Source organism: Schistocerca nitens, chromosome 4 (assembly GCF_023898315.1).
Source record: "Schistocerca nitens isolate TAMUIC-IGC-003100 chromosome 4, iqSchNite1.1, whole genome shotgun sequence".
In the NCBI taxonomy this organism is placed as follows: Eukaryota; Metazoa; Arthropoda; class Insecta; order Orthoptera; family Acrididae; genus Schistocerca; species Schistocerca nitens.
In genome coordinates, this window is record NC_064617.1 from 354,607,513 (window position 1) to 354,622,755 (window position 15,243).

Consider the following 15,243-nt stretch of genomic DNA (forward strand, 5'->3'; position numbering starts at 1 on the left):
AAGGAACGAGCCAATTTACGTTGTAAGGTGAGGATCTCTTGCAACGCTTCAACTAAATCTGTGTGAGCTCTCAACCCAGAAAGTAATACATTAAGATAACTTTAAAAAATAAATTATCCTTTCTTAGTATGATTTTAATTTATTTACTTAGGCGACTCTCTCTTATACTGTTTTCGTAAATGATAACATAACTTTTTTGTTCTATTTTTGCTACTCTGTTCTCTATTTGTTTGATTTTATTTGCAGTATCAGCCGTATTGTAAAATGAACTACATCTGCAGTTAACTACAGTTTTCTTTTACTTAACTATTCCAAGATTGTGATCATTTAATTAGAAATTGTTCGGCTGTGGCTAAATTTTCTCCACGTAGTACGTATTTCAATCGATGAGGGTCTATTTCTTAATTTATTTCCTCCACAAATCACGTTTTACATTGTCGTGCCTCTGAATAATTTTTCTATATCATTGGCGCAGAATTCTTAATTACAGATAAGATCAATCTGATAAGTAAACGTATTTCCTTCTATCGCTGTTTTGTCCTTAACTGCTTTTATACGTCTGATTGGCCGCTTTCCGTTTCTCTTACGCCTTCCTGGTAGGCAGCCAGTGAGACACGAGAGCGGCACTGGCTATCACTGAGCTGTACAGCAGGGGCTCTCAACGGCACCGCAGACATCTAGTATAACATTTCTACATACTTTATAATACGGTGCTACACCAAAATTACAATTACTTTTTGAAATATTATTCAAAATTATTTTATAAGACTCATGATAATTTATGACATGTAAAAGAAACTACTTAAGTCTGATCGCAAATTACAATAAAGTATAAGATACATAAAGTTCATTTTCTTTGGTGGAACAGCGGTTAGGACGCTGGACTCGCATTCGGGAGGATCGGGATTCAACTTGAGACAGAGTAAGCAGGGTTAAATTTCTCTTGCGTTTCCTGAGTCGATTAACGCGAGTGTCAGAATGGCTTTTTTGACAAAGAATTTAGTCGATTTTCTTCCTCCGAGCTGGTGCAATGTGGTCGTTATTGTGGTTCCTTAAAATCTAATCTAACTTTATTTCCTTTCCTGTTTTTCTGTCGGTGATCATGGCAGACGTTCTGACACTGCAAGAACGTATCGTCACCAACATAACAGCAGAAATTTCACAGTTTGTTTCCGAAAAAAATGAAATCTAGGATAAAATGACCAGAAAAATACATTTCTTTAATTTATTTTACTTCCTTTCTTGTTATTCAGTCAATATTCAGTATTCCAGACAATATAGTATAGATTTGAATGAAGGCATATAAGCAAGTGAATAAATGTAAAGACGCAGTATTTTGGGACAGTTTTTTAGTGACGACAGTCTCGATTGGAAAACGCCGATTGAGGAAACCGATTAAAAGTTTTAGTGTAATATCTCAATTTATTTATACATCTTGTCTGTACTTTGTAGTCAGAGTCTCAGTACCGGTACTTCACCTAACATATACATTCTTAGCTGTTCTGGAATTTTTCTTTATCTTACTACTTCTGCAGACAAAATTTGTCATTGCATGCTTCAGAAATGTCACGTTCTTTAATATTCTCGTTTTTATCTATTTCTGTATGATATTTTCTTATTTTATCTTACTCAAAATACTTTATCATTGCTGTAAAATTTTAGCATTTATGATTACTGAGGCTGAATCATTTCTTCAACTATTCACCGTAGTTACTTGTGAAACTATGTCTCTTCAGCAAACCGCTTTGTTTTTCCTTCGAGTCACTTGACACGTTTCAGTTGTTAGTCTACTTTATTATAATGTACGTTTATCTTTGGAATTTTGCTGACATAGGCATATTTACGGCTTTTAATTTTTCATTGAGTATTTCTGTAACTGGTTTAAATCGTCACATGTCGATGCCGTATTGTATTCCTATTTGTTAGTATAGTGTATAAGGTTTAATGTTACCACGATTTTTGCTACAATAGCAGACTTTCTTTTATAATTAATCAATCTACATCTAATTGTTTAATTTTTTTGCAATGGCACGTCAATTTCCTTGTCGATTTTGTGTTAGTTCACGTACACTACAGTAATCATAATTGTATGAATACACTGAGACATCACACGTAATGAAATGTTATTTGGCTGTTTTTTAAATTAGGTGTTCAACATTATTTAGATTTAGTTGCATATTCCATTTTTTTAAAAAAGACGTAAACACATACATGAGCCAGAAGCATAGTTACTGTACATACATTTTTAATAGCCGCACAAAAAATTAACGAGAACTTAGCAGGTGTTAATTCTACAGAAGACTTTATGTACTCTCCGCATACAATGTGATTCCGTATGAATGTAAAAAAATACGGAGGAAGTAGGAAACGGTCTACTGAATATTTTTAGAAAGGTAACATGTGTCCGCGAATCAAACTTCAGCAGGCATGGATTATTTTCACCTATCGTCCTGAAGGTATCTCTATTACATGTCATACTGTCCTACTTGGCCTCATTTGGAGGTTGCCAGTAAAAAGCATTAAAATAACGTAAAGACCCAGACATAATAAGAAGGTATTCCGTATTAGCTGGAGTCAGTGACTATTTCCTTTTTCTGGCCTGCCACGTCAACCGATGCCGTCCCTCTTGCTTAGTTCCTATGTGAACATCTAGATCCAACTGTTAATGAGACCACCGTGGGGCACGGGTACGAAATTAACTGTCAGTATTGGAAACGGAGTTCTTGAAATTCGAATTACACCACGAAGATTTGGTGGGTGCTGCAGCGTTTCGTACGTCGGCGTCTTACGACGCGCCATGGCGTTGGAAGTCTCCACTTTGAGAGCTACGAAATCGTACGTTGTTACTCAGTATTGTGAATATTGTAATACTAACTGATGATTGTAAATGACTGTGAACCTTAGTTTAACTATGCATCCATACATGTAAGTAATACTACACCCCAAGGTAAATAATAAATGAATTAAACGAATTAATACCGCAAACAGATCACAATATCGGAAGATCTATTACACTCCGCCCCTCTTTTAACTGGTTTTATACCTCCCATATTTTCAATTAAAGACACTTAGTAAAGTATTACCAGTTTGTTTGTTGATTTTCCTCAGACTTTACCTAACGTTCCTGAAGTTATCAACAAGAATCTTTGTGCCAAAATATTGAAGACAAAAAAACGTTATTTTTGTAGTATTGGTCCCATACCTTCTATGGTGCGGCCACTGGTATGAAGCAATTAAGAAACGTGACGTATCGTGTGTCTCGTGTCATCACAACAACTTAGGACAGTACAAAACAAGTGGAATAAATGGCCAAGCCACATAACTGTAAGTTACAGTACAAACGAGATGCGACTAACGTAGTGCGGAAATAAACATGTTACGGGCTGGCTGACCAGATATGGAATGATTTTCTCCAGTGGCATGTCTCCGGTGCTCTGACTCTTTCTGGAGAATTTATGTCCTCCGTAGCAGGAAAGCGGTGAAAGTGCCACGGAGGCCCGTGGGCAGTGTGACAAGAATGCCTCGGTGCATTGCCCACTCTATCTACGCTTCCCGACGGAGAGCACTAAGCGAAAGTTCTAAAGAATACTTTCTTCAAAGAGAGAGATAAGTTTAACTCTTTTGAGGATGTGATGTTTTGAGCTGGCACGAATACGCTATAAGTACAAATTCAGAAATTCTGTAATATTTTGTTTGCTTTATGAGGAAAATAAATTGAGAAAAAATTTTAGGGGCTTTGAACTTACCAAAGCTACCGCCCTCGTTTGAATCACTTCCTCTGTGTATGAGTATCGGTAGACAAAGTCTTATCATTGCTTTGTTATTAGCCGCAACTTGAAGTTTTGATATCGCGGATATGCGATCGAATGTCACGTTACAAATCTAAAGGTTTTTGTTCGACCTTCGAACGACCATAGAATTTTATCAGATACTTGGCGTGAAATTCACCACCGGCAATCCTAAATATGTGTCATCATCGTCATCGGTGCATGAGCCCTGTGAGAGCCTTTGCCTTCAGTAAAAGGAATTCTTCCCTGTTGGGTGCCGAACTCTTCCAATTTTGATTTCCAATTTTCGTTACGTCTTCTCTGACACCTTCCTCCTATCTTATCTTTGGTCTTCCTACTCTCCAGGTCCTCCAGGTACTGCGCTGAATACCTTCATAATCATTCTATCGTTTGCTCTCAGTACATGTCCTGCCCATTCCAGCCTTTCAATCATAATGTAGCTGACAATGTCTGGTTCGTTATACAGATTATATAATGCATAGTTAAATATCCTCCTCCAGTCAACATTTCTTCCACTGATCCAAGAATCTGTATCAAGATCTTTCCTTCAAATATGCCCAGTTGTCTTTCATCAATTTTTTTTAATGTCCGTGTTTCAGCACCGTATGTTAGCAACAGCCTTACTAAAACTATATACATCATGAGTTTTGTTTTCCTGAACAGCAGCTTAGATTTCAGATGTTTTCTGAGGCCATGGTAGCACTTTTTGTACAATATTTGTTTTTGAATTTCAGAGTCTACATTGTTATCACAGTATACTTCTGATCCAAGGTAAGTGAAACTACGAACGACATGACTTTTAGAACCAGTTTCTATGGATGGGGGCTTATTTGGATAATCTTTCTTGGTTACTGAAAAATGCTTAGTTTTTCCTTCATTCGTCTGCAGGCACATCTTTCTAGCATCTCTCTGAATATTTGTAAAGGTTTGTTTCATTAGTCTTGGCGTTCTTGCAATTTCATCAATATCATCTGCATATCATAGCACCTGAACTGATTTGTCCCTCCTGTATTGATGCCCGTATCTCCCAGAACCTTTTCCAAGGCCATATTAAACAGAAGTCAGGATAATTCGTCTCCCTGTCTTACCCCTTTTTTGTGATCACAGCACTTGATAACATATTCTGTATTTTAATTAGAATCTTGGTGTTTTCCACAGTTGCTTTACTCACACAATCAATTTATTGGGGATGTCTAACTCTTAACATTGTTTATACAGCTCTGCTCCAGCAAATCTTCATGTTTCTGCTCCGTAGTAAATCACGGAGATTTCTTAGTCTGCCTCTGAATTAGTGACTGTTTAAGGTAACTAAGTGTGAAGTTAAACGCACCAAAAATCGAGGTCATCAAGAGGATGCGGTGAGATGGTGGGTAAGCGGAGTTTCCGTTTACTACCTCATGAGGTCATGAGGAAACGAAGAAGATTGTCGTTTGACTAAAGCCAGGAGAAGAGCTTTCACACTGTGTGTTATATATATAGGGAACTATTTTCTCTATTACGATTGCTATTGGAAAATAAGTTATTAGTTCAAAATGGCTCTGAGCACTATGGGACTCAACTGCTGTGGTTATCAGTCCCCTAGAACTTAGAACTACTTAAACCTAACTAACCTAAGGACATCACACACATCCATGCCCGAGGCAGGATTCGAACCTGCGACCGTAGCAGTCCCACGGTTCCGGACTGCGCGCCTAGAACCGCGAGACCACCGCGGCCGGCTTAAGTTATTAGTAATTTTGTCAAAATAGACAGCTGTATAATAGATTTCTTTTGAAAGCGGAGAACCAAACAGTATTTTTCTTGTCACAAACCTAAATATGTATTTCGTTGTTCTTAATTTACTCGCATTACTCTCTGTGGCTTTTTTCTGTTCTCCAATCAAAATGCACGATATCGTCATTAATTTGATTTCATCGTTATCAACATTTTTCCACGCCTTTCTAAAAGTTTCATCCTCTTAAACAGAAAAAGAGCATGTTTCCTGCTAAGGACCAAATCATTTGTATACAGGATACGCTATGCTGAATTTCCTTACATTCATAAGAAAGCGGTAGAAAACACTTTATTTTTCTCTGGGTTTTTAATCCCACGCAATATTACGAAAAATTCTAGAGATTTTTGTATGAAAATATATGAATAATTTGTTACGCATTGAGAAGAACTATCTGTTTGAAGCTCCCTCGCTTCCTAGTCAACCGGAACCGGAGACTCCGACTGAAACGGCGTGAAACCTTCGCCTAGGAAATACCGCTAAGTGACCAGCACTAATCAAAGGTTAAACTAGTTTCCATAAACAGAATGAATTTTCACTGTGCATCGGAGTGTGCGGTGACTTTTAATTTCCAATCAGATTAGAACTGTGTACCGGCCCGGGACTCGACCTTGGGACGCAAGTCTACCTGGGTCGAACGTTAGAGTCCCGCTCCGGCACACAGTTTTGATCTGCTAGTTACTATAAAGTAGGTCAAAGGCCCTTACTTTTACTCTTGCTAAATTAATGCGATTATAGTATTCCAATACGAAATATTTACTACGCACTTTCATGGTGGGGAGGGGGGGGGGGCGGATTGTTATGATTTAAAGGTCTACTTCGATCAGTCAGCAAGTAGGCGTCATTATTTTACAGCACATAATTTATATGAAGTGTCAAGAAGACTCTACAAACTTCGTGATTTGAAAACATTGTTCATAAAAGCTCTGCTATCAAATGCTCATATGACCTGTGTGTGTGTGTGTGTGTGTGTGTGTGAAGGAGGGACAGAAAATTATATTCTGACTTAATTTTAGAATAGGACAACGTCCGAAGTAAATTATTTATTAATGTTTGGAAGATACTGGTTCTGCTGAAATGACTGCCGCTATGCAGCAATGGAGACTACAGCAGTGTTTAGCTTACCGAACAAAAAATTAGTCACCCCTAGAGAAATAATTACAAACATCATTTACTACCATGTAAGACCGGCAGGAAGTGAGTGCACACGACTGTGCAGGTACGTCACATTCAGGTTAAGCCACTCTCTGACTATCTAATCGCGCAGTTGCACCAAATTGCGGGGATTCTGATGATGTTGGCGTTTTACCCTCTCCTGCAACATGCCCCATCGATTTTCTGTGGGGTTCGAGTCAGGTGATTTTACAAGCCAGTCGGGGTGCAGTAGTGTGGGAGACTGTTCTGAAAAACAGTCACATATTCTTCCAGACCGATGAATTTTGCTATTGTTGTCTTTATGTGCCTGTGTGATTAATGACCTCTTGCGAAGTGACCGACTCCAAACGTTCATTCCACGTTCTCACGCTTACAGGTTGGGAAAAACCTTCATTCGCTGCCTACAATTATTACTGTCGTCTTTGGAAGCTATTTTAATTCACAAGCTGCGAAACGCGTCTCTGGTCCCTGTGAGTCAGGACCTTCTTCCGGCCACAGTTCTGACGTCGTGTTTCGCTGCCACGTGTGTTACAGCACTATTTGTAAACACGTTGAACAGCCCCCGCGAAACACCACCAGTTCAGCAACTTCCACGATGTATGATCATGGTCACGGGCAAACAAGATTGCCCCATTTTGCTACTCTGTCACATTCTCACATTTACACACGTTTACGTACAATGTTCGCATGAAACATAAATGTTTCAGTGATCGCTTCTTCCTTATGCTCAAGAAGAGGTAATGCGCGAGCGGTTGAGCACGTGACCCGATCGCTGCGTCATCTGTAACGGCTTAACGATTCATCTGTGCGTGCATGTTGGGGTGACTAATTTTTTGTCCGGTAAGCTTAAAAAGCCTTCGTGTTTCACTACACTGCTGAATGATAGGAACTTGGGAAAGAAAATAAAAAAATGGAAATCTTAATAATAAAATCCGTATACTGTCTTTTCATAGCGTTTTCACTATATTAATGTACATTTAGAACTTCCGGGTCCATGGTCATGGCTTCAACTGTTAAGTAATTACCTTCATTGGGATGGTAACACGCCGATCTTGTTGATTTACTATGAGACCACTATGAAGTAACTCCCATATGTCACTGTCATCTTTGAAAACTGTGAATGTTAACCTGTAGGAGGTACTTCATACTGACATCATATCAATCAATAAAATTCGCAGATATGCATTTTTGGCGGGTTGACTTCCCAGTTAAGGTCAGATAGGCGTTTTTGAAGTGTTGACATAGCAGCGAAGGCCTGTATATAACAACTAAAGGTCTGACGACTATGTTGTGACTTAGAAACGTACTTACATTTCCATAGTAAAGGCGCTATGAAAAGTCAATAGACGGATTTGAGTTGGTCAAGATCAGCCTGTATGGCTCCCACGAGAAAAGTAAATAACAATTTCTCTAGTGTATATTTACTTATTTTATACAAGAGGAGTGTGTTCAGAAACGTTACTTACTGCGAGAAATTGGTGAAGCAGACGTGTTTGACGTAGACTGCAGGTGGCTCGAAGCTGTTGACGTGAGCCGCCAGTGCCGCCTGCCGACAGTTGAACATCACGTAAGAACACCACCATTTTCATCTGAGGTGTTATTGGTAGATATACTTGTTACATCGTCCAATAGGGACTCTACATCACTAATATCTTCGTGCTTAAATTTATCAACATGTTTAAAAGAGTGTGTGATAATAATGAAAGGACCACTGCCTGAGAATAATGTAGTGGATGGACGTAGGAAATGAGCTATTATTCGTGATAAAGTAACAACAGCCAGCAGACCGAGTTGTCCTGCTGCAGTTAAGACCACTCGAAGTATTCATGAGAGATTTCTGGTGACCTAAATGTACTAAACCCGATTGTTTGGACGTCCTCATAGACTTTAAACGTTACTGATGTAGAATGGATTAGGCTGTCTGAAACCAAAGCAACTTGATTGATTTCATACTTAGACCATGTAAACTCATCGACCTTTGGACGACGATTGTTCAGAGAAATTGGCAGTCATACGTTGCTACTCGCAACGTATTATTACGCATCGCAAACTTTTAGTAACTTGATTTCCTTGGCAGAACATGTGACCATGAGCCACCACGAGCCTGTGAAATGATGCGTTCATCCTCTGTCGGTTTGTGGATTCACGTTTTATGCAGTGTGTGGTGTGGCGTTCCAGTTACTGCGACATATTTTCGGTGTGTTTGTGGGATCTACAGAAATGGAGAGTAAGAATCTCTCTATTTTCCTCAGCGCATTGTATCAAATGACGGACTGTTTAGAAAACTGTTGTCTTTTCATATTAAGAAATTTTCGCAAAATAACACTGGAACATTTTTAATAGGAATTGTTTTAGCAGGACAAGCTCCAGATGTGTGCCAAGTAACGTGCTTGTGGGAGGCAGTATGCGTTACTAGTCAACTATGAGAAATTTTAATTGGAAAATTCATTGACATTGTGGTTGCAATAAATAGTGATATAATGACATCTTCTACGTATTTGAAGGATCCACTGCCACTGGACAGTCACTATGAAATATCACATTTTACTAGGAAAAAATCTTACAGCCAAGTCAGCACCATGCTGATAGAGGCAATATCATCATCTAGGTGGTCGAACAGTGATGTTCAACGCAAGCTGTTCAGGGATAATATTAGTGTGAATGTGTATTGTTAGTACCAAAATCGAGATTACAAGATAACACTCAGTACGGCTCCGACATGTAGGTTGCATCAGACACGCTTAACTTTGAGGGCCACTGCAAATCGTCGATTTTGGTCAGACATCAGCAGCAGCTTAAGATTATTGTGTGGCTGGAACTGTAAGAGGCTTTTTGATACGTCCGTATATTCTCACGGCTCGTCTGACCGGTACTGCCTAGATGGACTTTATTCGAAATACTGTTCCAGACTTGCTACAGTATGTGATCTTCCAAATAACAAGAAGCATGTAGTTTATTCATGAAGGGGTTCCATAATATTTAGGTCAGTTTGTTCGTGATGGCCTGTCTGACATCTACCATGCAGATGGATAGGCAGGGGAGGCCCAGTTTCATGGTATGAATGTCGCCCCGACCTAAATCATTTGGGAGGCCATCTAAAGTAACTGGTTCATTCAGCATACAATACTAGTGCAGAGACGCTTCATGAATGTGTCGTGAAAAGCTGTGAAAACGTTACACACTATATGGGGATGTTCGAAACAGTGATGCTGCCCGCCATCAGACGAGTGCATGATTGTGTAGAAGCTAGAAGAGAAAATTTTAAACATATGTTACGAGTTTCCGAAGCGAAGATGCTCAAAAATATTATTTCAACAAGCATTCAAAATTGAAGGATTTTCTGACGTGTGTTTACATCGACTTTTTTCCTTGTTTCGTGTGAGGAACCCGCTCCCAAGGTTTGTAAAAGCATCTCTCTGGTACGCCATATATACACGATTATGGAGGTAGTAATTGCACAACATTAATATGAGAGTAAAAAGTGCAAAAACTTGACATCAGCAATGAGATAGGACTTGAACAGCGCATCTGGAAGTCTGGTTACCTTGACCTACACGGGATAGCAGCTATTTGCCTTCATGGCCCGCCCGTTTTTCGTGATTGACGTCAGAGACAAAGCCAGTTAAGCCGAGCTACCTGTTTTTGCTTTCAGTTGAAGAATTTGGCCAGTCACGACTATCGGTGTCGTCACAGCAGTGTAAAGATAGTTGCAGGTTGCTGAAATGTTTATCTCACGTAGCCGGTGTGGCATTTTGTAGTTGACTGGTATGTTAACATCGGAGCTCCGACAGCGTGGCGTGTTGGGGCCTAGAGCGCAGCGCACCACAAAGGCAGGGACGGCGGCTTCCGGCGTGTGTTTAGACACGCCATCTTCTCCGTCCCGGAACGCCTACAGCGGCCACAGTGAAGACAACGGGCTTCAGAGCGGCCGCTGTTGTCTCGGTCGCAAATCCCGTGTTATCTACACAGAGCAGTGGAAAGTGGGAATCCGCGTCTATAGCACATAACAGCCTGACTGACTTAGTGGCAAAATGCACCTCGTTCACGAAAATAAAAATCCATTTCGACAGTATACGATATGGCTTCATCATGCTGATGTGAATTCCGATGTTTCCAAGACGTTACATACACTGCTGCCCACCCAAAATGCAACACCCTGAAGGAAGTATCCAAATCAGTGAAATTTGCAGTATGCTTTTGCGGTGACGAGAGATGCACATGTTTAGCATTTCAGCGCAGGTGCACATCACGGGCGCCAGGAGCGCCATCTGCAAACGCGATATACGAGGGTGAGTCAAATGAAAACCTTAAATATTTTTTAAAATATTATTTATTGTGCAGAAGTTGTACAAAGCTGTATCACTTTTCAACATAATCTCCTCTACGCTCAATGCAAGTCCTCCAGTGCTTACAAAGTACATAAATTGCTTTAGTAAAAAATTCTTTTGATAGTCCGCGCAACCACTCACGCACCGCGTGGCGTACCTCTTCATCAGAACGGAACTTCTTTCCTCCCATTGCGTCTTTGAGTGGTCCAAACATACGGAAATCACTTGGGGCAAGGTCTGGTGAGTATGGTGGATGAGGAAGACACTCAAAATGCAGGTCTGTGATTGTTGCAACTGTTGTACAGGCAGTGTGGGGCCTTGCATTGTCATGTTGAAAAAGGACACCTGCTGACAGCAATCCAAGTCGCTTTTATTTGATTGCAGGCCGCAGATAATTTTTTAGGAGATCTCTGTATGATGCACTGGTGACAATGGTCCCCCTATGCATGTAATACTCCACAGTGACACCTTTTCCGTCCCAAAAGAGAGTCAGCATAATCTTCCCTGCTGATGGTTCTATTCGAAACTTCTTTGGTTTTGGTGATGAGAAATGGCGCCATTCCTTGCTCGCTCCCGTCGTTTCCGGTTGGTGGAAGAACCCAGGTTTCGACCCCAGTAACGATTCTTGCAAGAAAGCCATCACCTTCTCGTTCAAAGCGCCGAAGAAGTTCTTCACAAGCATCAACACGTCGTTTTCCCATTTCAGGAGTCAGCTGCCGTGGCACCCATCTTGCAAATACTTTGTGAAACTGGAGCACATCATACACAATGTGGTGTGCTGACCCATGAATAATCTGTAAACGTGCTGCAATGTCATTCAGTGTCACTCGGCTGTTTTCCTTCACTATGGTTCCAACTGCTGCAACGTTCTGTGGAGTCACAACTCGTTGTGCCTGACCTGGACGAGGAGCATCTTCCATTGAAGTCACACCATTTGCGAACTTCCTATTCCATTCGTAGACTTGCTGCTGTGACAAACATGCATTACTGTACTGAACCTTCATTCGTCGATGAATTTCAATACGTTTCACACCTTCACTACGCAAAAACCGGATAACAGAACGCTGTTCTTCCCTGGTGCAAGTCGCAAGTGGGGTGGCCATCTTTATACTGATACTGCGACTGTATTCATGCATCTGCACTATGCTGCCACCTACAGGCCATTCTGCACGCTTACCAACTTACAGGATAACGGTGCGAAATTTCGATTTGTTAGTACAAATTTCATGTTTTCATTTGACTCACCTTCGTAAATGGGGAACAGAAGGCCGTTTGGACGTACTTGAATTGTTCTTTCGTGCGGTTGTTCTGCGTAAGTCGCTTCTGTGTGCCTCGTGGAAGACAGCAAGAGTCTTTAGAGCACGTGTCTGAGTTCGACAGAGGAATGATAATTGCTTATAGGGATTGCAGATATCCTTTAGAGAAATAGGTGAACATGTCGGACGGAACCAAGCAACTGTGATGTGGATCTGTAATCGCTGGATGCAGGAGGGAACGACTGATCGACGGGATCGATTACACTCACCTCGTTGCACCACTACACATGATGGCAGACGTATTGTGTGTACGACAGTATGAAATCGCTCTGCCTCATCACGAGCCACATCACAACAAATTCGGTCAGCTGCGCAACAAGCAGTGTCCGCGCGTACGATTCGTCGTCGTTTGCGACAGACTGGACCGTCCTCAAGGCGCTCATTGCTGCCTTTACCACTGACTCAACGCCTCAGGCATTTTCGCCGGCAATGGTGTGATGAACGACGGACATGGACTACCGAATGGAGCGATATTGTTTTTACGGCGAATCCCGATTCTGCCTGCAACACCACGATAGTTGGATTAGGGTCTCTAGACACCATGGTGAGAGGTTGTTGAATTGGTGCCTTGTGCGTCGATATACTGCTTCTGCACCCGATATTATGGTTTGGGGTGGTATTGGAGTCCATTCTCGCAACTCCCTGGTACACATTGCCAGTACAATAACCAACCAGCGTTGCATCTGTGGAGTGTCGAGCCTCTTGTCCTCCCATACCTTTGGAGCTTGCCGGCGGCCACACTGCAGCAGGATACTGCGCGACCATACGTGTCACGCAGTGTTCAAGAATTCTTCGTCGCCCATCGGATTGCATTGCTGCCTTGACCTCCCTGTTGCCCTGGGAGCAGCATGGACTGCTGTACCCCAAAAACAAATACAGAGCGTCTTTGATAAAGTGCCTAGGCGTGTAGCAGCGGTTATAGCCAGCAACTGTACAACGTGTTATCTCACAAGTCAATTTGGCTGTAATATCTCCGGTCCGTCTTGGTGCTGCATTTTGGATGGCCTGCAGTGTATATACATTTTAGCTTCCATCTTCTAATCCGTAGAATAAATCCTTCCATATGACGTTCCTGGATCGTCAAGATAGTTACTTCGTGCCGGGTTTCATGCAAGCTGAAAGTTGAAGCGTGAGAAACAGAAGAAGAGTAGTGGCAGAAGTGGAACTGTGAAGCCACGAGAACGCATCCTGAGTCATGTCTGGAGGAGAGCTCAGACGGTAAAAGAAGTCGATTGTCCGACATGTATTTTTAAGCTTCCAGGAGTTCTAAAACAACGCATAGCCCACTCCAGAGCGAAAGATTCATTCTGGGTGCAACCAGTTCTCTTTGTTCCATTCCAAGTCTTATTTCCTGGTTGACCATGTTTCGCAACAGTAAATGTTCTTAAACATTCTCCACCAACTTCAAAAAACTTGTTAGTGCCCACGCGGTAATATTTCATACATCTGGCTTAACATGAATTAAGTGCCAGCAAACTGTGGACAGATGATGCTGATTGTTGACTTCATTTATACATTTGACACAGAGTGAAAAGATGTTAGGTAGAGAAAAAACTATAAAATATAGAAGCTTCCAACCTTCCTTCGCCTTAGGACTTCAAGGGGTTGAAGACGAAATGAAAATTTTAAACGAATTTTGTAAAACAAATAGGAGATAATTTCAACCATCAAATATATTCTTTAGCTTATTTTAATAAGGAATCTATATATAAGTTAACCAACAAGTATTGCTCTTCCTTAAAAATTATAGATGATGCGACGAAAGTACTTAGTTACATAACCTAAGTTTCAAATAAAAACGCACTCATTTAACGCGATAAGTACTCTGGCAACCTAAAAAAATACTGATTTAACGTCGTTTATGCACATGACGATGACTGTGTGGTGCTGAAAATGGTCTGTAATAGGAATGAATTCAAATATATGGCCTAATGTATGTTCGTAGGCTTTCGCGGTCGGAGTCTGTATCCGTGAAGTTGTTCTAGTTTGTACAATGATGTACCAATTTTCCTGCAACTTTTGGAAGTGGCTTGTGACGCAATTCCGTGGTGAGATGGTATTGAGCGATCTCTCACAGTAACAACAATGTTAGTGCTATGCTTGTGTCCATCAAAGCTGCTATCGATACTCTGCAACGCCAAGAGTTGATGAGATCACTTCCTACTGTATAACAGTTTATTAATCGGTTCCTGCCCAATACAAAAATCAATCCGTCCGTTAAACATGTGCAGTTAAGGAGGCGTGCGTGATAACCCTCGCAGTGGAGGTGATCGCGATAATTAAGCGGCGCGCCAACAAGTGCTGCGATGTTTAGTGCAGACTTGGGTCTTCTTGGCTGTAGCAGTAGCTAGGCATACGCTCAGAATGCACTCGTGAGGATACCCCATCAAGGGTGGTCGTAAACATTTCCTTGGAAAGCAGTCTGACTCATCCTAACCGCTACTGAAAGCAATAGGAGCGGCATCAGAAAAGCTCGTCCCCTTTGATTTGAAAATATTGTCTGGTACAATGTTAACAAATAATAAATTTAATAAAGAACCAAAGGCAACATAATCTCCATTAGTGACATGCGTATAACGAATGTTACTACGCTCCTTTCTACCGACGTCAACTTAGAAAATGAATTTTATTCTCTCCTTTTACGAAATTTTTGTGGCAGGAGAGACGTTAGTATATGAGTGTTGCTGCTCCAATTGTACTACATAACATGATGGTCACCTACAATATAGATGGAAACGTAGATTCAGCTATTTATAATATGAGGACATATCCGATCCAGAAGATCTTTATGTAGAGAGTCTTTGATCTTAAAACATCATGATTCTGTAATGAAACTTCCACTCTGCAGCGGAGAGTGCTCTGATATGAACCTTTCTGGCGGATTA

General features: G+C 41.0%; 1 protein-coding gene across 1 annotated transcript in view; it reads right to left on the bottom strand.

Annotated features, from left to right (window-relative positions):
• Nucleotides 1-15,243, bottom strand: part of LOC126252307 (heparan sulfate 2-O-sulfotransferase pipe) — a 293,570-nt gene that overhangs the window by 45,476 nt on the left and 232,851 nt on the right. Inside the window, exon 5 of the mRNA XM_049953189.1 lies at nucleotides 8,181-8,260. Coding sequence (XP_049809146.1) covers nucleotides 8,181-8,260 — 80 coding nt within the window. The remainder of the gene's footprint in view (nucleotides 1-8,180; nucleotides 8,261-15,243) is intronic.